Source organism: Talpa occidentalis, unplaced genomic scaffold (assembly GCF_014898055.3).
Source record: "Talpa occidentalis isolate TD23 unplaced genomic scaffold, MPIMG_talOcc4v2.1 talOcc4.5, whole genome shotgun sequence".
Classification (NCBI taxonomy): Eukaryota; Metazoa; Chordata; class Mammalia; order Eulipotyphla; family Talpidae; genus Talpa; species Talpa occidentalis.
Window position 1 is genome coordinate 40,685,906 of NW_023604861.1, and position 21,688 is coordinate 40,707,593.

Consider the following 21,688-nt stretch of genomic DNA (forward strand, 5'->3'; position numbering starts at 1 on the left):
TTGGGTTTGTTTTTAAAGATTGGAAAGCCTTTCGTGTTTATTTTTAAGTTAGTCTTTAGAAATATGTTAATTCTGGCATTCTTTTTCTTACTGTGTTGAATGAAAATTGATGTGTATCTGGCAAATCTGAGGTGTTCTAGGAGCTCAGAGGTGAATGAGGCACCCTCTTTGACTTCAGTGGACTTGCTTGCTTATGTAGTTGTTTGTTTAATTTATATCAGGATTTCTTAGGTTGGATCCATAGATTTTGTCGGATTTTTAAAAGACTCTCAGTATCTCGGAAAGTTAAATGAAACAGAACACTAAACTATAATTTAGTGTAATATTGTAATAAGAATGAAAATAAAGATCTGTGGGAGATTCGCATAATTATTGGAGGCCCCAGATCCTACATAGGACTGAGGATGTAAGCCTGAGTCCAGGCTCGTTCCAGGCAACATCTCTAGTACAAAAATAGTGGCTGGTGTATAGTAATGTTTCTTTCAGTGAGGGTCCTGGTAGTGACAAATGATGATTATTTGCAAAGCTGTAGTCATGGTTTCAAGTATCCAAAAAGGGATAGTGAAGCACCTAGGGCCCAGCAACAGTTGGAAACTCTTATCCATGCAGGCAAGAGGGCAAGAGGTTGAAAATTACGTTTCGGAATCCAGTGAAAGTTATAGGCATGGAAAAGGAGTCACTCAATAGGAGCTTGGGCCAAAAAGGAAATATAGCAGGGAATAAATTGTACTGTAATTTCTGCCTTCTTCCACGCTGCTTTTCTGCTGATGTTCCCCGTTGGGAAAGGCAGTATCCTGTGCTCGGTCTTTTAACTCTGCTGTCACAGAATGGACCTTGGCTTTGGAACACTTGCTTACTGGGAGATGAGTAAGCCCGCCCTCACAGCTCCTGCTCTCCTTACCTTCTCTGTGGGACCATCTTCGCCTGTTTCTATGCTCACTGAGTACTCCTTTATTCTGCTCAACCACATGGAATGACTCTCAGACCTGCCCCCTACTTTCAGTGTTGCAAACTTAGAGGCTGGTTATAGAGGGGAAGGGTTTTGTCTGCAGCAGCACAAAATGTGTGCTCTGAACCAATTCCCCTTTGTTCACTGACTACTGAGGACACCCTGATACACACAGTTGGAGCTGATCTTACTCTTCTCTGTGTGAGTAAAATATGTTCTACTCCATGCTTGACTCTGAGGAGTTTGGGCAATTTTGATACCCACATGCAGTAGGTAGACGTGTTTAGGGAATGGTCCCCGGAGTTGACAACCTGAGCATGGTGTTCTATACTATACTTCCTCTCACTGGCAAAACCTAACCAGAAACTGGCCAGAAGTGAGGGGATAGAACATGACACAGAAGGGTAGAAAATGGATCAAGAGGAACAGCCAGACAATAATTAGCAGAATGCTCAATACTTATTTTTTTAATTACATTGAATTTTTGTTGTTAAACACAAGTTAGCCTTACATGTTATTATTGTGAAAAATTGGTTTAACGTTTCTGGTATGAATGCCTTGAAATGAAAATCTCTTTGGAATTGTAGCGGCAACTATTGGTGTCTTACATTTTGAATAATTAAAATAGTGAAAATCTTATAATTTATAAAAATGTGAAATTATAATAATTCCACTTGTTAAAACTTTTTATTTTTTAAATATGCATTACTCAAAATGTGGAATTTAGATTACTTAATATGGGGAAGACCAGTTTATTTTCTATGGCCTGTCTGAAAAATCACTACTGTGAATCTTTTATTTACAGATTTAAGGATTGTAGAACCTTATTCATACTTCTATTATACCATTATTTTTAACCACATCTAGCTATTTTTATTGATTTTTTTTAAAGATTTATTTATTTTTATACAAGAAACGGGGTACAGGCCAGATGTGCGGGAGGATAAGAGGATTCATGCCAGGGACCAGCCTCCGGCAAAATGTCGTGTCAGGGATTCCTGAAAGGATGAGACGGCCTCGGCGACCTGTAAGGGGCTGAAACTTAAGGGCTAAGGGGAAGAGGATGAGGTAGATTGAGGAGACACTGACACTTGGTGAGGTGCAAGTATCTTCTGCCGAGAGACTCAGCAGGTCTTTATTTATTTATTTTTAGTAAGCAGAAAAAAAAAAATACATTGTCATGTGTAAAGCAGAAACAATTAGTTTATTTTATTCCCATGGACTACTGGCTCCTACCGGTCCCAGCTAGACGGTAGCCTTCAAGGTTAATAGATAAAAAACCAGACCTAACACTAAAACTTATTTTTTCAGGTAGACCATTATCTAAGACAGTGGATAGTCGCCAGTGCTTCCCTATCAGCTAAAGCCTAAGCATCAAAAGACTATTTTATTCACATGGCCTTCAGTCAGAGACCAGCTGCTACTCAGCTATCAGAACTTTTTCTACCTACAAACTTTTTAACACAGTTAACTTCATTTAAAAACTTTCCTAAGAAACTTCTAAATAGAAAGGAAACTTCTAAAAAACAAAAGAAGGATTTACTATAATTGTTATGCTGGATTGTTTATCAGATATGTACAATAAATTATCTCCCATTGTTAATTGGGCCGAATTGTGTAGTAACTAATTTCTAAACAGGTAATTTTCTGTGCCAATTGCTTGCAGTCTGCTGATACATATAATTTATAGCCTAATGTACTTTTTGGGAAATTTTGTCTCTCTTTATGACCAAGAACAAAAAATGAAGGAATGTTAGATCTTCAGCCCCACGGTGTGAGGCACAAGGAATCTTCAGCCCCACGGTGTGAGGCTCTTTAGCTTCGGCCCCACGGTGTGAGGCCCTTTACCTTCGCTGTTTGCCAGTGTCTTATCTGGCTGGGGCATCAAGGCCTCCTGCAGCAGATTCACCAGAGACAGCTGGGAACAGAACAGGCAGACTGACCGAAATACACTGCTGAGGGGAGCAGCGGGCAAGACAGGAGAGGTCTGCCCCGCCATGTGGGTATCTCTGCAGCTGGCGGGGATTGATTCGGCACTGCAGAGGCTGCGGACAGCTTCACAGCACTGTGCTCAACTGCCTGCACCACCGGGGAGGCCCTTTATTGATAATATTGTGTTAGATACTTTACATAACTTACTGCAGTTTGTTCTCACAGTAACTCCAGGAGTTAATAGATACTATTGGTTAGTACTTGGCATGGTAGTCAACAGAATGAATTTCAGAATGACCAGAAAGCTTTATGTTCTGATATTAATATTTCTACACCATTATGACTTTGTTGTTGTTATAATTGGTATCCCATAGTTACTCTTCTCATATTTGTTAGCCATTTAGATTTTTTCTTATGAAGTCCCTGACCCAGTCTTTTGCCTGGTTTTTGTTATTATTTTCTTCTTTTGGGTTGTTTGTCTTACTATTAGTTTGGAGGAAATCTATAGGTATTTTTGGATCTTTGTTAATTGTTAGGTTTTACAGATTGCTTTTCCCATTCCTGTGGCAGATTCAAGTTGCAATTTCAAGAGTAGATCAGATCTCGATAGACAAAGATAATATTGCTAGTCAGTAGAGAGAATAAGCAAGATTATAAGGCACAAAAACCAACTCACATGAAATCGTTGACTTGCTTGGTTGGACGGAAGGTCCTTAAAGTGAACTAATAAAAGATAAACTTAAAATTCGTAGCACCAGGGAGGCTCTAGAAAATGTCAGAAACAGGGCCTCCCCGGTGGTGCAGTGGTTGAGCACTGGGCTACGAAGCTGCCAGCAGCCTCTGCAGCACCAGTTTGATCCCCAGCCACGAGGCGAGGGTCCCACATGGCGCGCAGACCTCTCCTGCCGCCTGCTGCTCCCCTCAGCAGTGTACTTCGTCAGTCCGGGCTCTGGTGAATTCTCTCACCCTCCCACGCTTCTGACTGTACCCCGGTGCTTGTATAAATAAATAAATAAATCTTAAAAAAAAAAAAGGAAATGTCAGAAACGTACCTCAATAATTGAGACTAGACAAACTGAAGGAAACCTTGAAGACTGTTTTACCTTTGTGGCTAGCTAGGTGTAGGCTTTTTGCCTTTTCTGCCAGGGAATGAATCTTCCTTTACTTAAATTGTCTGCCCTTGTGTCACTCCTGCTGAGAAGGTGAATTTTGGAGTTGGAAGTGAGGAGGAGCCTATATGGACTTGCTTCATCTTATCTGTGAAGAACTCTAGAATTCTAAGACAGACTTACTGGATAGTAAGCCATAAAATACCTTCATATAACTACCTTACTGACTTGATGTTTCTTTTTCTTTTCTTTTTTTAAACTTAGATGTTCTTTATTAGCAAACTTATGCAGGGTTAATCCTAAACCAGTTAACAGCAAATGGTATCTCTAATAGGTTCTAGATGGAGCAGCAGAACTAATAAAAAATGGCCTCTTAAAAAAGGGATTGATATATGTATGCATATACACACATACACATACATACATATCATATGTATAAGCATTTTTTTATAAAAGTAAAATTCTCCAGTTTTGAGGAAAACGTATATACTAAAGTGATTTCAGTTTATTAAAAAACACCATTTGGCAGTCTATGCTGCCTTTATTAAAAAACCCAACTCAGGATAAACCCAGGAGAAAACCATCTTCTCTTTTAAAAAAAAATTCTTCCTGGGCCTCCCTGGTTGCACAAGGAGTTAAGATGCAACCTACTAAGCTATCCGCAGCCACTACAGCACAGGTTCGATCCCTGGCCAGGGAACAACCCACATAGCACAGCAGGGCTCTCCTGACTTGCCCACTGCTCCCCTCAGCAGTGTATTTCAGTCAATCCACCTGTTCTGTTACCCGCTCTATCTCTGGTGAATCCTCTCACCTCACACACCTCTGGCCTGTATCCCAGCTCTTGTTTGCTTAAATAAATAAATCTTTAAAGAAAAAAAATTCCTCTTTCTTCTCCTTCTTGTTCAACTTCCACTACTTATTCCTAGAAACACCCATGGAATAACAGTGTAACAACAGCCAGCAGTCCCCTTTCAGTCTCTTCCCATCCATCCTTGAATACTCATGCCAAGAATTGATTATTATTTAGGAATGTTCACCTCTTCTACTATCAGGAAATTGATTGTAATTTCAGGGCTAGATATCTGGGAACTTGTAAAAAACCATCCTTACTCTTTCTTTCTTCAGTGAGGCTCCTGCAAGCTCTGTGAAAGACCAAGGTGGGCAGTGAAAATAACCCAACCAGAAGACTAGGGGCCCTTTCTAAATAAAGACACCCAACATCTTATAACCTAAGTCTAACCTACTAGGTAAAAATGAGTAGCTGCAGGCACCAAACTATTGACATACCAGAAGGTGCTCCTTTCTCCCCACTTTTGCTATTATGCAGGTAACAGAGGGGAGGAAGAGAGAATGAATTCAAATATATGGAAATTAAATTATTATCTTCATTGAAAATTATCTATTGTATAGTGTTCAGCAGATAAAATCTCAGACTTTGCAGGTTTTTTCAAGTTCTGTTCACAGCAAAGCTTGAAGAAAATGTAGTATTTAACATAACTGTTCTCATTATTAGAAATGATATACTTTTAAAACCTAGTGTGTAACACTAAGTGATAATCATTTTTTCCTCCATAGGCAAGAAGTTTGATAGCTGTAGGACTGGGTGTTGCAGCGCTTGCATTTGCAGGTAAGATAAATAAAGGATAAACATTAATAAATTTTACAAGAGCAATATTACCAAATAGCTCCTATAGTGATTTGTAAGCAGACTCTTAGTATCCTAAGGTGTTTGGCTTTAGGACATTATATAGTCTCATTCTTTCCACCATTTATAGTCACTGAACATTTGTCAGCAAAATCTAGATAAACTTTGTAGTAGTGAAAAAAAATTAATAATATAAAAGCTAGGAAAACTAGCCCCATAATAGTCAATCTGCCTGCAATCTGCCTGTTTGGGTTTTTTTTTTTTTTTTTTTTTTTTTTTTTTTGTAGTATGAGCAATAGTGTACTATAAAAAAAAATCTTTAATATGAAGCAATGTAGGTGATATGGGGTTCCTTCATTCTCCCATATTTATTTTTCTTGCAGGTAAGGTCACATATTTCCTGCTATGTCAGTTCTTTCTGATCAGCACAGTTGTTCCCTGTGGTGTACTTGTTGCTTCATTTTTTTCTTTTTTTCTTTTACAGCCAGAATCACCTTTTTTTTTTTTAAATCTTGGGGTACAGGCCAGAGATTCAGGGAGTGAGAGGATTCACCGGAGACAGAGTGGGGAACATAATAGGCAGACTGATAGAAATACATTGCTGAGGGGAGCAGCAGGCAGGTGAGACAGGAGAGGTCTGTTTTGCCATGTGGGTTGCTCCCTGGCAGGCCAGGGATCGAACTCTTGCTGTAGAGTCTGCGGATTGCTTCATAGTGGGGTACTTAACCCATTGCGCCACCAGGGAGGCCCCAAAATCACCTTTTAAGGAAGAATAGTTATAAAGACTTAAAGCACAATTGTTCCCTTCTAGTCATTTATTTACAGTTTTAACTGGCATAGCTGTTCTTTAATTAAATTATCTAAGAGCATTTCCTTATTGATAAATATTTATAGTTTTTGTCTTAGTATTTGTGTCTCTAAATAGATAGCTTCTTCTAAAATATCTATGTACTTGAACTTTTTGTAGAAATCTTGATTCACAAGATAAAGTTATGATGGGATATTGAATTCACTTTAATTCATATAATTCATATAAGTCCGTGTCATATAATGGTTTCGGACTTTTGGGACAAGGGACTAGTATTAGTTGACACACATTCGGATTAGGGTTCATAAGGTGAATTAGCTAGATAATTTATTCTTGTTCTGTGCTCTCAAAACAATTTCAGACCTGTTTTATATCAATTTGTAGATTATTAGGATGCCTAAGAAAGGAAAGTCTAAATAAAATAAGTTCAGAAAAGTAGTCATCCTCAGTGAGAAATTGGTAATAAAATTACTTGGTAAATATTTCTACATAATTGTTTTTTTATTTTAGAATTAACTTTATAAAAATCATGCCTCTGTTGTATAGATTTTATTTTTTTTTTAAAGATTTTTTTATGCATACAAGAGCTGGGGTATAGGCCAGAGGTGTGGGGAATAAGAGGATTCACCAGAGATAGAGCGGGGAACAGAACAGGCCTATTGACTGAAATACACTGCTGAGGGGAGCAGCGGGCAAGTCAGGAGAGGTCTGCTGCGCCATGTGGGTAGCTCCCTGGCCCTGGCCGGCCAGGGGATCGAACTCGTGCTTCAGTGGCTGCAGACAGCTTCAGAGGTTGCGTCTTAACCTCTTGAGCCACCAGGGAGGCCCTGTTGTATAGATTTTAAGTAGTGTTTGTTTTCTGTTGTTTCAAAGTGATCATCATTGAAAAGTAATACAAATAATCATTTTAGATACATGAATATCTTTATACATAAGGGATGTTATTAACAGTTTCTTGTGGAAAGAGTACTAGAATATTATTTTTTGTGACCAGTAATGTTGTATAAATTAAGGTACTATAAACATGAACACTGACATTTTGGAATTTTATAATCATGTTCTAGAACTTGATAAATTTAATAGCCATGGTAATGATGTTAAAATGAAATTCTTGTCCATTTGATAAATTAGAAGTTTGAAAAAATACAACTTTCTGGTAAATTTTGAAGTGGTTATTAAAACAATGTGTATATATGTGATATGTGTAAAGAAAATATCTAAATTATCATAAATACCAAGGTAAGCACCTATGGGTATTGACTTTGGTTATAGAAAATATATTTGCTTTCATTCCTGTTACTTTTTAGGTCGCTATGCATTTCAGATTTGGAAACCTCTACAACAAGTAATCACAGAAACTGCAAAGAAGATTTCAACTCCTGTAAGTTAAAGATGCCTTTAGTAAAAAAGTTCAATTTGATTGTTTTATGCCATATTTGATAGTAATTTATAAAATGTCTCAGATTGTCCAGTGTTTGTAGAAATTTACTTCCTTCATTATATTATCTTGGAGTTATTCTAATTTACTGATTTTATGTCTTCAAAGTTTCTTGGTCATTTTTTTTAATGCCATCTAATTCCTGTTTTTAACATATAATTGTTATATTTCTTTTAACAGTATTACATCAAGTCTGATGTAGTTTATTTTCCTTGCGTAATTAATAGTCATTTATTCATCTAGTGATAGTCCCTGTATAAGGAACTGATACAGGTCCCTGACTTGATGAGCTACATAAGCATTTATTTCATCTTACAATTTGAAAGTAGGTCCCTTGTACCATAATATCTGTGCATTCCAAATATAGAATAATAAGATTCCAAACCTGAAATCCTGGAGGGCTTGCATATTCACCTACTATACATTATAGGGACTCTGCTGAGCTAAAAGAAGAATGAATGATAGCAGCTACCTAGAAAACCTCAGTGTGGTGAACTGGTTTGTGACTACTTTAGACATTGCAAAGAAACTCACTGAAGCAGTGCAGCAGAAATATTGACTTCTGGGAAATAGAAGCAGATCAGGAATAGATCAAGTTGACTTGTAGCAATTTGAGAATGAATGACTTGTTTTAGCAAAGGCATTACAGACTTGAGAGGCTTAGTTAGCTGTGAACAATGACTACACTTTCAAAGGATGACAAACTGACAAATAATTAAACTGAGGTTCAAAAGAATAGCAAGTGATTTTGCAGACCTCAAGGTGCATGTCTGTGAATAGAGGAATCTTCTGTTTATTTTCTGTTTCTCTATTTTATTTGGCTAACGTATGGATAGCTGTTTAGCATTCATTCAGTAGATATTCCTTATGCACATGCTGCATGTCAGACAACAATGTGGGAGTGGGAATGTAGTGTCATGGATGATTATATATGTGTACATACATTTTAGTGGAGGCAACTGAAAAATGACTAAGTAAGATAAATACTATTTAGAAAATAGGGCAAGCGAAAACAGAGTGTAATCTGTTAGATTGATCAAGGAGACCTCTCAGAAAAAATGAGGGAGCAGGCTCTGTGAATATCTGAAAGAGTTTTATGGGCACTTGGAACTCCACAAAGATCCAGAGGTAATAATGAGTTTAGCAGCAAGAATAACTCCAATGGAGAATTTGAGGGAGTCCTGGTAGGTTGCTCCTAGATCATAAAAGACTTATGATAAAAATTGCAAATACTACAGTAAGTATGATGGAGCTTCTTTGAGACATTTTGAGCATGAGGGCAATATGATTTGCATTTTAGATATCACACTGCCTGCTACATAGAGTTTAAAGTAGGATGAGCCACAGTAGAAACAAACCAGCTAAGAGGGTATTGAGACAGTCTAGATAATAGATAACAGTTGTTTGAAATTGAATAATAGGAATGGAAATACTGACATAGTTTTTTAAGTGATGCTATGTATGTCTTTCCATATGTTTATAAATAATAAGTAGAGAGAGAATTTCAGAAATCATTTCTCTTCTGGTAGGGTATGTTATATAGATATATTTATATCATATGTAGATATAGTTATGCCATAAATTGAAGAACTATATTATTTAACATTGTAAATGAAGAGAGAGCAAGAAAAGGAGAAAATTTTCACTGTTCTGTGGAAGCTTGCAATAAGGCTGAGTAGTTAGTGAGATTGCTGTGTAGACTGAACCTGGGGCCTTCATTTTTCTTTCTTTTTTTGTAATAGCTTCATGAAAACTTATTTTTTTATTACTTTATTTTTTTATTTTTTATCATTGTTCATTTTTAAACAATATTTGCTTCCCCCGACCCCCTCAGGTGTAGTTCCCATAGTTTCCTTCACCTGTGTGGTTTTATTATTATTATTATTTATTTATACAAGCGCTGGGTACAGTCAGAAGCGCGGGAGGGTAAGAGAATTCACCAGAGCCAGAGCGGGAAACAGAACAGGCAGACTGACGAAATACATTGCTGAGGGGAACAGTGGGTGGCAGGAAAAGTCTGTCACGCCATGTGGGACCCTCGCCGGTGGCCAGGGATCGAACTGGCGCTGCAGAGGCTGCAGGCAGCTTCGAAGCCCAGCGCTCAACCGCTGCGCCACCAGGGGAGGCCTACCTTGTGTTTCTTAAGGAGAGGGAAATGATGTATGCCAGTTCCCTCTCCTTTGTGGGCTTCAAGTTAAAAAATAAACAAAGGCTTTTGTTAAGTCTGGTCCCCTTTTAAAGTACTACTACTCTTGCAGCTTGCAGTGACACATCTTAGGATATCTTTATTGCCATCATCATTGTACCTCAGTTGAGCTATGAGTTTGTTTACTTTTTAACAATTCTTTAAGTCTTAATTATTCTGGGGAAACTGAGAAGTGGAATCTGCATACATTCTCTTGGTTCTACAGACTCCAAAGAAGTAAAGCTTCATAAATAGCATACAGTGTTTTCATTTTGTCAGCATGATTTGTTATTGAATCAAAAGTTACTGAAAAATAGGAAGTGTAATCATGTGTTACTGTTTCTGGTACTCAAAGGAGAACTTCGAGGCTCAAGTTCCTTTGGGTTCTTTTCATTTTTCCTTAAACATTTGCTTCCTCTATTCTTTAATATCATCTCATTCTTAAATCTCATCTTTCTCTTCACCACACTTTTTTTTTTTTCATTTTGTTGGAATCTTCTCCCCCCCCCCATATGAATATGTGGGTAGTAAATAAGTTCTTTTTTCTTAAACAATTTGCTTCTAATGCTTTCACTGTTAATTAGCAACTGCTAACTCCTAAAAATGTGGTGGAGCCAGTATCAGAAGACTGCAGAAATCTCTGTGCCCTACCTAATCTCTTTACACTACATAATCTCAGCCAAATTTTCTGTTATTCCTTGGTTTGCAGTTGATTTTGATTTTCTTTTGTTGTTTGGATTTTGGTTTTTGATGATTTTTCTTTGTTGCTTAACTCTGGAAATTTGGAAGATTATCTCTTTATTACTGATGCCCTCAAATGTCAAAGGAATCCTAGTAAGCCTTATCTAACGCGAAAAGTGTCTATCTTTTGTTCTGTAATTGTCTAGTGTATTTTAAAATATTTTGTTTTTCTTTTTGTTGTTGCGCTATATCTGGAATTCTTAGTGGACAGATGCTGGATCTATGAGCCTGTTCTTCATGCCTCAACATTTAGTCTCTTTATTTTTTTCCATCTCCTTATCTTTTTGTTGTATATTCCACAGCATTTCCACAGGTTATTTCCCAGATCATCAGGGTGGCCTTTAATAGTGTTTATTCTGTTATTCAGTGCATCCATTAAATATTTTGCATTAGTAAATTTTTAATAATCCAAGAATTTTTCTTTTTTCATAGCATCTTATTCTTTGTAGAGGTATGTTATCCTTTTGAAATCTCTAAAGATACTAGAGAAAATTTTGTCAAATATTCTTCTGCTTCCTGATATATCTCCTCCCTCTAAAGTCAATTATTTTTTTATCTTGGTTCTCTTCATCCCTAAATATTGGATTTGTTCAAATATCCGATGATCTTTTGTTATTAGTTTATGTTTTTGAGGACTAAGTTGATTTCTATAAGTGACCTTCCTCAGCAGTTGTTAGGCTTGCTCTAACTATTTAATTGAATGAGAGGGTTGATGTGGACTGAAAATACATATATGGGTAATGTCAACACTCTTGTCTTCAAAATTGAGGATTCCAGAAGATACTTGGGACCTACAGTGTCCTAGAGCAACTGAGTATTGTGTATATTTTACTCCTTGATATGATTAGTTTATGTTTTTGAGGACTAAGTTGATTTCTATAAGTGACCTTCCTCAGCAGTTGTTAGGCTTGCTCTAACTATTTAATTGAATGAGAGGGTTGATGTGGACTGAAAATACATATATGGGTAATGTCAACACTCTTGTCTTCAAAATTGAGGATTCCAGAAGATACTTGGGACCTACAGTGTCCTAGAGCAACTGAGTATTGTGTATATTTTACTCCTTGATATGACTGTCCTCCCCAGCCTTCTGGATTCTGAAATGTGATATTTCCCTTTGCCTCTTATCATTCATAGTAAGATGCCTTCCAGGTTTAATGGTTCTCTTTTTTTTACCCCCAGGTCCTAAAGTGACAGGCCCTTATGGCAAGGCCCTTAAGCTGGCAAGGCCCTTATGCTGTGTATTGATAGAGAATGTGTATCTCTATTATTATGGTTTAATTATTACCCTGATGTTATTGTTTGCACTTATTGACTCTAATTTATTGTTTTCTTCTTCCTGAGTGGAGGATCTTCTTTCCTCTGGTGATAGGGGCTGTTGTGATTTTTCTGTATGTAAAATGATGTTTCTTTAACCTTTCTTATTTGTCTCTGCTACCCTTGTGGGGAACTCTGAAGCTCAGATTATGCTTGTCCCAATTTGGTCCATGAGCCATGAGACTAAAATGACATCCTCTGGGAAGAGAATATATCAATAGATAAGAAGTCCAAGGGTTGAGCCCTTGGACTCAACTCAGGCATTTATACCTGCCTGTCAACCAGTCATTAGACAGAGACTGCCCTGGGTAGGGGGATATGAACTTGGCTTTCTTCAGCTAAGGCAATTCTGTATAATAGCAGAGTGCCAGCAGCAGCCCTGGAGTTAAGGGGGAAGTCCTTCTCTCTGAAGGGGGATCTATATAGCCTTTAATAATACTACATCATCCTTAATTTTTCTTTTTCTCCTAGCCTCTATTCATTCCACTAAGCAAATGTTAGTTCTGTTTTTAAAGTATCCCCAAAATCAATTTTTACTGCCTCCTATTACCACATTGGTTCATTATACCATCATCTCTTGCTACCTTTGTTATGTCCTCTTAACTGGGTCTCCTGCTTCCTTTTTTGCACCTCTCTTTCTAGTCTCCACATAGCAACTAGAATAATCCTTTCAAAACAACATCAGATTGTTACTGCAGTGCTCCGTATGCTCCCACTGAAAATACTATCCTAAATGATTTCCTTTACCTTCTAGGCCCTCCACAATATCATCTGAATTCCCTCTCTTTAAGTCTACTCTTTTTGCTCACACTCTCCAGCCACATCGACCTTTCAATTCAGTTTTCCACTCTTTTGGCCTACCTGTCTGCTATCCTAATGTCCTCCTCACTTTTGTCAATTCCGTCTTTTCTCTATCAGCCTGTCTACCGACGAAGTTACATAGGTGTCTGTCATATAAATCTACTTTAAATTACTTGGTCTCACCAGCTTATCCAATGAGATTATTGCAGAATTTAAGAAAAGTTCCAGCCTTTGCTTCTACCAATATCTATTGTTCCTCAAGTTATATCTTAGTATAGAAAAATGAATGTATTTGAAATTGAAGAAAGTTGTTAATGTCTTCTAAGTGTTCTTCATGGTCATAATTTCTTGCAAAAAGACTCATTGTTTAGTTTGCCCACCCCCACTTCCCAATTTCAAGTTGACTCTTACTAACAGGCATTACTCTTATTGCAGCTGGGGATTGAGGTCATAACATCCCTTACATGGAACTAATTATTTCTTGCTCTTTCTTTCCTGTACAGAGCCTTTCATCCTACTATAAAGGAGGATTTGAACAGAAAATGAGTAGGCGAGAAGCTAGTCTTATTCTGGGTATAAGGTAGGTGTTTTGCATTTGTACTGTTTTGTTATGTGGCCAAGTTGTCTTATAAAATGAAAAAAAAAAAAACATTACTGTAAAGTTATCTTTATATTTTAAATTATAAATAAGAAGCAGAGGAGAAAATGACAAATTTTTACATTTCAATGATCAAATTTAAGGGACTTCCCCACTCTCTCTGAGAAAATCCGGCAAAGTTGTGATCTGCCTTTATTCAGTAACAAGGAGTTACATTTGAATACTAAAGTTCCAAAGCAATTATTGTGACATTGAATTCTTCCTGGAATCAGTTTTATAATTTGATAACTGGCATTTTTTCAGTAATTCTTTTTTAGTTCCACAATTTGACCTCTAGCATACAGTATTGTTTCACCTTCCTGCCCATTTATCTAACTTTTTTTTTTTTAAGATTTATTTTATTTTATTTTATTTTAAAGATTTATTATTTATGCATACAAGAGCTGGGGTACAGGCCAGAGGTGTGAGGGGTGAGAGGATTCACCAGAGACAGAGTGGGGAACAAAACAGACAGATTGACTGAAGTACACTGCTGAGGAGAGCAGCGGGTGAGTCAGGAGAGGTCTGCTGTACCATGTGGGTTGCTCTCTGGCTGGCCAGGAATTGAACTTGTGCTGCAGTGGCTGCAGATTGCTTCATAGGTTGCGTCTTAACCCTTGCGCCACCAGGGAGGCCCAAGATTTATTTTATTTATTTATGCATGGAAGAGCTGGGGTCCGGGGGATATTGAGAAGATTCACCAGAGACAGAGTGGGGAGCAGAACAGGAGGATTTACTGAAATACCCTGCTGAGGGGAGCAGTGGGTGAAACAGGAGAGGTCTGCTGTGCCATGTGGGTTAGCTCTCTGGCCATGAATCAAACTCCTGCTGCAGTGGCTGCAGATTGCTTCATAATGCTGAGATTTAACCCTTTGTACCACCAGGGAGGCTCCATTTGTCCAACTTTAGACAGGAGAAAGTTAATGATAGTGTGTGATTGCTATATGGTATCATTTAACACTTGACGTTTAAGAATATCCCTTACCATAGATTTACCAGGGGCTGTATTTATTTGATTACTTTGTGGTCTTCTACAGAACTGCTAAATTTTTTAGTGGGGTTTTAGTTACAGTGTGTTACTCATGATAAAAATCTTCTGGTGATTTATAAAAAAGCAAGAAATGAGAACTCTCATTTAGAGAAGAAAAAGGGAATATTTTTTAAGCAGGAAACTAAATTGGAAGATAACTATATTACTAACTATTCCTTGCTTTAATATTATTCAAAAATGGCATTGCTATTTTTCTTGAACTATTAGTGGGCCCCCATAGCATCCCTTTATAGTCTTAGAATGTGATATGAAACACGTTATAACACTAATTACAAAGGTTTTTGAAAATTTCATTTAATATCCAAGGCAGTCCGGTTGTTTGGATACTTAGGTATTGACTTAAGATACATAGAAAGTTTTGTCACAATGAACTGGACTGTACACAATTTCACAAGGGAAATTCAGTGGTTAAGAGCACAGGCTTTGAATCTGGTTACAAATACCAGTTTTTCCATCTATGACTACTCCAGTTTAATCATTGGTAAAATGGAGCTAATGCTGCTTTCTACAGCATACGGTTGTTGTGAAGATTTATATATACAAAATTCTTTGCACAAAAATGGCACTTAGTAGCTTCTCAGTAAATAACAACCAAGCAGAACGTTCTTATGAATCTGTTGCTGGGGCACTGTACTACATAATCTTGATAAAGTTATTTTTAGCCATTCTGTACTTCAATTTCTTCAGCTTTGAAAAGGAATTATTAATATTTAGCCTTGTTGTAATTCGTAAAATGATATGATGACACACCTTTTTATAAAAGTCCCCACCAAATAACAGTTGTGGAATAAATGTTGGCTCTGCTTTCTTCCCATCTCTATCATGAATGTAGAAGCTAAAGATTTTACCCTTACGACATTAAACAGAAGGTTGAAACTCCTTTGCTTTTCTCTAAACCTTTATTTCAGTTAGGCAACACTGACTTGGACAAAATTAGTCAAGATGTGAATGTATTCTTATGCTTCCAATTTCCATGATCAATGAATCTAAACTATTTTGACTATATGACAAGTAGATAGAGCCACAAATGTAGCTGACTATTGATAACCTATTTAAAAAATACTCCTTAATTCTGTATATTTATACATATTTCAAATAGCCTGAAATGGGCCTTCCAGGTGGCACAGGGGTTAAAGTCTCAGCTCTAACAAGCTATTGCCAACCACTGCAGCACAAGTTCAATTCCCAGACAGGGAGCTAACCCCACATGGCAGCAGACCTCTCCTGTCTTTCTCTCTGCTCCCCTCAACAGTGTATTTCAGTAGATCAGCCTGTTCTGCTCCCTACTCTGTTTCTAGTGAATCCTCTAATACCCCGTACCTCTGGTCTGCACCCTAGTTCTTATATGCATAAATAAATAAAAATAAATCTTTTGTTTTTAAAAAAAAATGATGTGGCATTCTAGTGGCTCTGGTGTCCAAATACCTCTATATTGCCTTCCCTCAAAATAACTTGAAGCATCAATCATTCAGTTTACAGTATGGTACTCAGACAGAGATTCATCTACCCATATATCGTGTTCTATTTTTTTTTAATTGATTAAGGACTGGTATTACAATGGTTTGAAGAAAAATACAAGCAACATTGAATTAGTGATTTTTTTGACGGTTGATGGGATTAAGTGACAAGCTGTAATTTCATAATTTATCCACAAGATGGTGAAATCCTCACTAGTTTTAATTTATTGAAACCTATATAAAGCATTAGTTTATAATCAGCATTTGACACTTTATTATACGCACTTTAATATTTTTTACAGCCCATCTGCTGGCAAGGCTAAGATTAGAACAGCTCACAAGAGAATCATGATTCTGAATCACCCAGATAAAGGTAGGTAAAATTCATGTTTTTCATGATATATACTTCTGAATATACTCTGCATTCCTTTCAATTTACTTAAACTTACTTCAAATGATACGTAGTTGAAGTGGAAGTTTATATGACGCATGTTTTGTGATTTTTTTCTTATAAATAAATGAGCCTTCAGATTACAGTTTAGTGATCCACAGAATTAGTAGCTTTATATTATCAATGTTCAAAGGGCTTAGTTACTGAATTTTGCATGTAAGTAACCTCTGTTAGTGGTTATCCTAGCATTTTGATTTAGAAGAAAACATGAATTGTGGACTCTTTGTATAAATTGATCTGGACATCATGAATTACATTCGTTTAACCTTAAACACATAAGTACAAGATTTTGAATGTAATATGTCTTAAAGAGTATGAATTTCTTATTTTTATTCTAGAAGGCTCTGAGGCTGAGCCATTTGTTTTTAACTGGCCAGGTTTTTAATGTAAATTTATCTTACAGAAAGACAATTATTATAACTTTAACTACACTACAGCTGCTTGAGAGAGAAAGCCCATATGCTCATTACTGTTTCTTCTCTAAAATAACAGATGGTAGAAAGTTGCACTGTATTTTAGAAGTCGGGGGGTGGGGGAAGGAGGATGAAGGTTTTTTTAATTCTTATTTTTAGACTTTCAATTTTCTGATTATTTTGAAATAAAATCAAATTTTGGATTCCTGCCCATCCTAACTCACACCAAAATAAGGCATTCCTTTTCATCTTTCTCACTTAATTACTTACTATAAAAATTCTTTTCCCTAAACATCATCTCTTTTGGTTTTTGAACTTGCTATTCTTTAGTATGAATAAACAAGAGAATAAATTAAAAAAAAAAGATGTTGCTTAAAATTTCTAAACAGCTTCAGTGGTTACTGAAAGCACCACTCAACTAATTTTCTCTGCATTGTGGGCTTTCAGAGTAATTGACTCAGAAAAAAATGTGTTTAAGTGCCCCCTTGAAGCCCTCCCTCTCCTAAACACCCTCTGTCCCTTCCAGGTCAAGTGTATGCCCTTCTCTCATTGATTGCAGTAAGCTCAAGCACTCATAGTTTTCAGATGATTGACAAATCGTTGATTGTGTCTATGGGCAAGGATTCAAGTTCTGAAATGTATGAAAGATAATATGTATGTTAGATGCCATTAGTACAAACAGGGAATATTTGGTATCTTAGAAATGAAGAGTTTGACAAAATACTTGATTTATTCTGAGATTGTGTATTTATCAGAGGCAGGTTGGCTGAATGCCTGTAGTGTGCGCACTGTTCTCCCCATGCCTGGTTAGGGTGGGTAGCAATGTCTGAGGGAGTAGAACTGGAAGCAGGAGGCCAGCATTTCTCTTTGGCTTCTGCCTTCTAGCTTCCAATGTGGTCTTTGACACAACCTCAGCGTCTCCAAATGTCAGCTTTGTCATCTTTAGAATGAAAGGAATGATTTTTAAAGCCCCCTTTTTTGTCATGTAATGTAGTAACTTTATGTGCCTACTCAATGAAGAACCTATACTCTGTATTTCTATTTATTTTGTATGTTTAATATAAGAGAAATGCTTTTAATTTTAGAATTAGGGTACCTTCTAAAAATGTATTAGTTGTGGATGTTTGTCCATGTCATTACTCATGAACCCCCATATTTAAAACATTTGGAGCTTCAAAGGGTTCATGTACATTCATAATTAAGAACTCTTTTGCTCTAGGAAAAGTATGGCAAATTAAGGAATATTGGAACTACTGGGTGGAAAACATTTGTATATGATGGAGTTGGGAGATGATGGCTCATAAATCTAGAAATTGTCTATTGGAAAGGATAATTCTTTTGGTTTTAGTGCGAAGAAGATAATAGGTTTTAAACAAAAAGTTCTCATTGTTGGATAGAGAAAGCCAGGAATAATAGGGGAAGTATGAGAATGGACTGCTCTTACATTTTGCTTCCTCTTGAATAATTTATTGTAAGTAAGATGCAGAATAAGAATTGAACATTAGATTTAGCAGTGTAGAAATCTTTGTTTATCTTGATAGGAGTGGGTTTGGAGGAATGGTGACACAAAGACTATTGTCTCCTCTTTTTATAATTCTTTACCATATTTACTTTGACCAGGTCACCACTGAGTGTTGTTATCTATAGGTGGTTGCAAAAACTTAAATCTTCTACCCATTGCTTGTGATATTCATGATGTTGCCTCACGTCGCCCTGCCTCCCAGTTACATTTCTGTTGATTTTGCTACCTTGATAAAATAAAGTTAGAACTCCAGAACTTCACATGTGTGATCAGCTATAATTTGTTACACATTTCATTATCAGCTTGTGCAAAGAAAGTGACACCAGAAAATTAGGTGTGAGAAATGACTAAAAGTAAAATTTTTGTAACCAGTTTTAAATGAGCATTCAAAGATGTTTTGGTAAAAATAGAATTTTGCAGTTTCAATTTAGTGAGATAAAAGGTTAATACAATAAAAAATCTGAGGTCTTTCATCTAATGCTTTTAGACTAATATCTTTTAAATTATGCTTTTGTAAATTGGAGAGAGAGGTTAGTTGTTATGAAATGAGTGGCTTGTTTTTAAGATCCAGTGAATATAGAAAAGAGAACAGCCCAGATAAATTAGGAAAACTGTAGAACCACTGCGATCTCTTACAGGCTATCTGATTCAGTCTACTCGAAGTATAGTTCACCTGTTCATGCCAGGTTACGGTTTTGTTTAAAAAAGAAGTTTAAAAAGAAATCAAAAGTAAGCATTTAGGAAACCTTATAGCAGTTTGACATTGTGTTGACATCCAAATGTGTTGCTTTTGTATTTTAAGTGTGAAAGTTTCAATCTACCACAAATTGGAAATTTTTTTTAAAGTTGTATTTTTCTAGTTTGGGAGACACTGGTTTCATCAGTGCAGCTCCTAAATCAAGATTGTTTCTGTTCCATTCCAGGAAAAAGGGCCTACTAACTTCCTTAAAGATTTTTAGTGATGGAAACCTAGTTCTGTTTTGCCAGGCAGAGTTGGTGGACTGTTCTGATTCCTGAATGTTCTTCCTTGTATTTAGTCAAAATCTGCCATCCTGCAACAGGGGGATTCTCAGAATTTTTCCATTTATGCCCCAGTAAACATACAATATCCTCTCCTTTATTATTATTTCATTCAAAATTTAGTGAAACGTTGGGATTAAAAACAAATCAAAGTAATTATACTGTTGAATGAATTTTCCCTAATAATGCTTATTGTAGAAGACGTTAAATTGACATGAAACCCCCATATTTTAAAAGATGTACTGCAAACATTTTGCAAAAGAAAGACACAATCGCAAAGAGTAATCACAGGTTCACGATGAAAAAGTGATCCCTAAGTTGCTCAATTTCCTTTTCTTTGATAGATGTACTAGACTTATTTTTTGCCAAGGGTTAATCTTTCCTCATTTCAATATTTTATTTCAATTTAAGACTTTGTATTTTTTTTTTGTTTTGTCACACATTGATTTTCTTTGATACATGGTTAGATCTTTATGACTTATTCATCTTTATAAATCATTATGACTGACACTAAAAAAATATATTTCCCCATGAGTGAATGAATAAGCAAATGAATACAGTCATATGTATAAAGTTTATAAGATAGAATTGAAAATTGTAACTAATACATAATGATCATGTTAAAATTTTGAAAGACTCCTTATATTATTAGTATGAAATGACCTGAAACTATTCTTTCATTCAGAAATTATTTATTCAACTTCTACAATGTGCTTGAGATTATGCTAAATCTTGGAACCTTAAATGTCAAACAAGAAAGGTAGATCTTTGTTCTCATAGAACATACATTCTAATGGAGGGATGTGTCTTGAGCCTTATCTGTGTACTTGAGAGTTGATAGGAATCTACTCAAGAGGAAAGAAGACCTGGGATAGGAAACAGAAAAGTTTTACAACAACCATATGTTTAATAAGAAAAAAGTCTCTTAAACAAAAGGAGAAACATAGTGATTTGGTGAATAAGAAGAGTACAGGCTCAGGAAGCAGATTTTCTGAGATCCTGATTCCACCTCACATTAATTCTGTGGCTGGTGTTGGACAAGTTACTAAACTTATTTTTGTGATTCAGTCTCTTTATGTAATGAAAATATGAATTAAGTAATTACAGGGGATGGTTGGAAGAACCATATGAAATAATATATTAGAACAGTGCCTAGTGACTATTTTTGTCATCATGGACCTGATCATAACCTTGCCACCAGTTTATGCACATATGAATTTGAAGTATAATCAAACTTCAGGGAGGCCAACATATCTCCAGTATTATTATTTTTTTTAAAGATTTATTTATTTATACAAGCACTGGGTACAGTCAGAAGCTTGGGAGGGTGAGAGGATTCACCAGAGCCAGAGTGGTGAACAGACAGGCACACTGATGAAATACACTGCTGAGGGGAGCAGCGGGCAGCAAGAGAGGTCTGTGCACCATGTGGGACCCTCGCCGGCAGCCTGGGATCGAACTGGCCCTGAGTTTCGCAGCCCAGTGCTCAACTGCTGCGCCACCGGGGAGGCCTTCCAGGATTATTTTTTAAATAAACTTTTTAAAATTGAAATATGTACTCATAAAAGTACACAGATCATAAACATGCAACCCAATGAATTGTCACTTACGTAGCCAGTTCAATGTTAAGTACTGAAACCTTATATAGAGTCTCCTCAGTAATTTTCCAGTTATCTCTATTCAAAGGTAAGCACTATTCTGGTTTTTTAGTAAGATTATCTTTGCCAGTTTTTGAACTTTATGTGTTACTGTTTGCATTTGTCTTCTCTCATTATCTTTGAGATTTATTTATGTAGCAGTGAATGCTATAGTAGTGATTCATTCATATCTATTGTTATACAATATTCCATGATATGAATAGCCTACTATTTATTTATCCTTTTTTTTTTTTTCTATTGGACTGCCTCTTTTCCTATTGACTTTTGGGCAAACGATGCATTTTAGTATCCTGGATACAGATTCTTTGTTTTGTAAATGTCTTCTTTTCATAGCTTGCCTATGCATACTCTTAATGGTACGTGTTTATTTTAATCTTATCAGTGTTAATTTTAATAGAGTCCAATTTTTAAGTTTTTTCATTTATAGTGCTTTTCTTTGTTTTAGTTTAGGAAATATTTGCCTATCTCAAGGTCTTGAAGATAATTTCTGGAACCTTTATAATCTTTCATAGTTTTATCTGTTGTAAACTGAAATCCATATTTGTGTATGA

At 36.3% G+C, this 21,688-nt stretch overlaps 1 protein-coding gene across 1 annotated transcript in view; it reads left to right on the top strand.

Annotated features, from left to right (window-relative positions):
* The window catches only part of DNAJC15 (DnaJ heat shock protein family (Hsp40) member C15), a 41,847-nt gene that overhangs the window by 12,736 nt on the left and 7,423 nt on the right, over window positions 1-21,688 (top strand). The window contains exons 2-5 of the mRNA XM_037526958.2: window positions 5,569-5,620; window positions 7,754-7,827; window positions 13,432-13,508; window positions 16,376-16,446. Coding sequence (XP_037382855.1) covers window positions 5,569-5,620; window positions 7,754-7,827; window positions 13,432-13,508; window positions 16,376-16,446 — 274 coding nt within the window. The remainder of the gene's footprint in view (window positions 1-5,568; window positions 5,621-7,753; window positions 7,828-13,431; window positions 13,509-16,375; window positions 16,447-21,688) is intronic.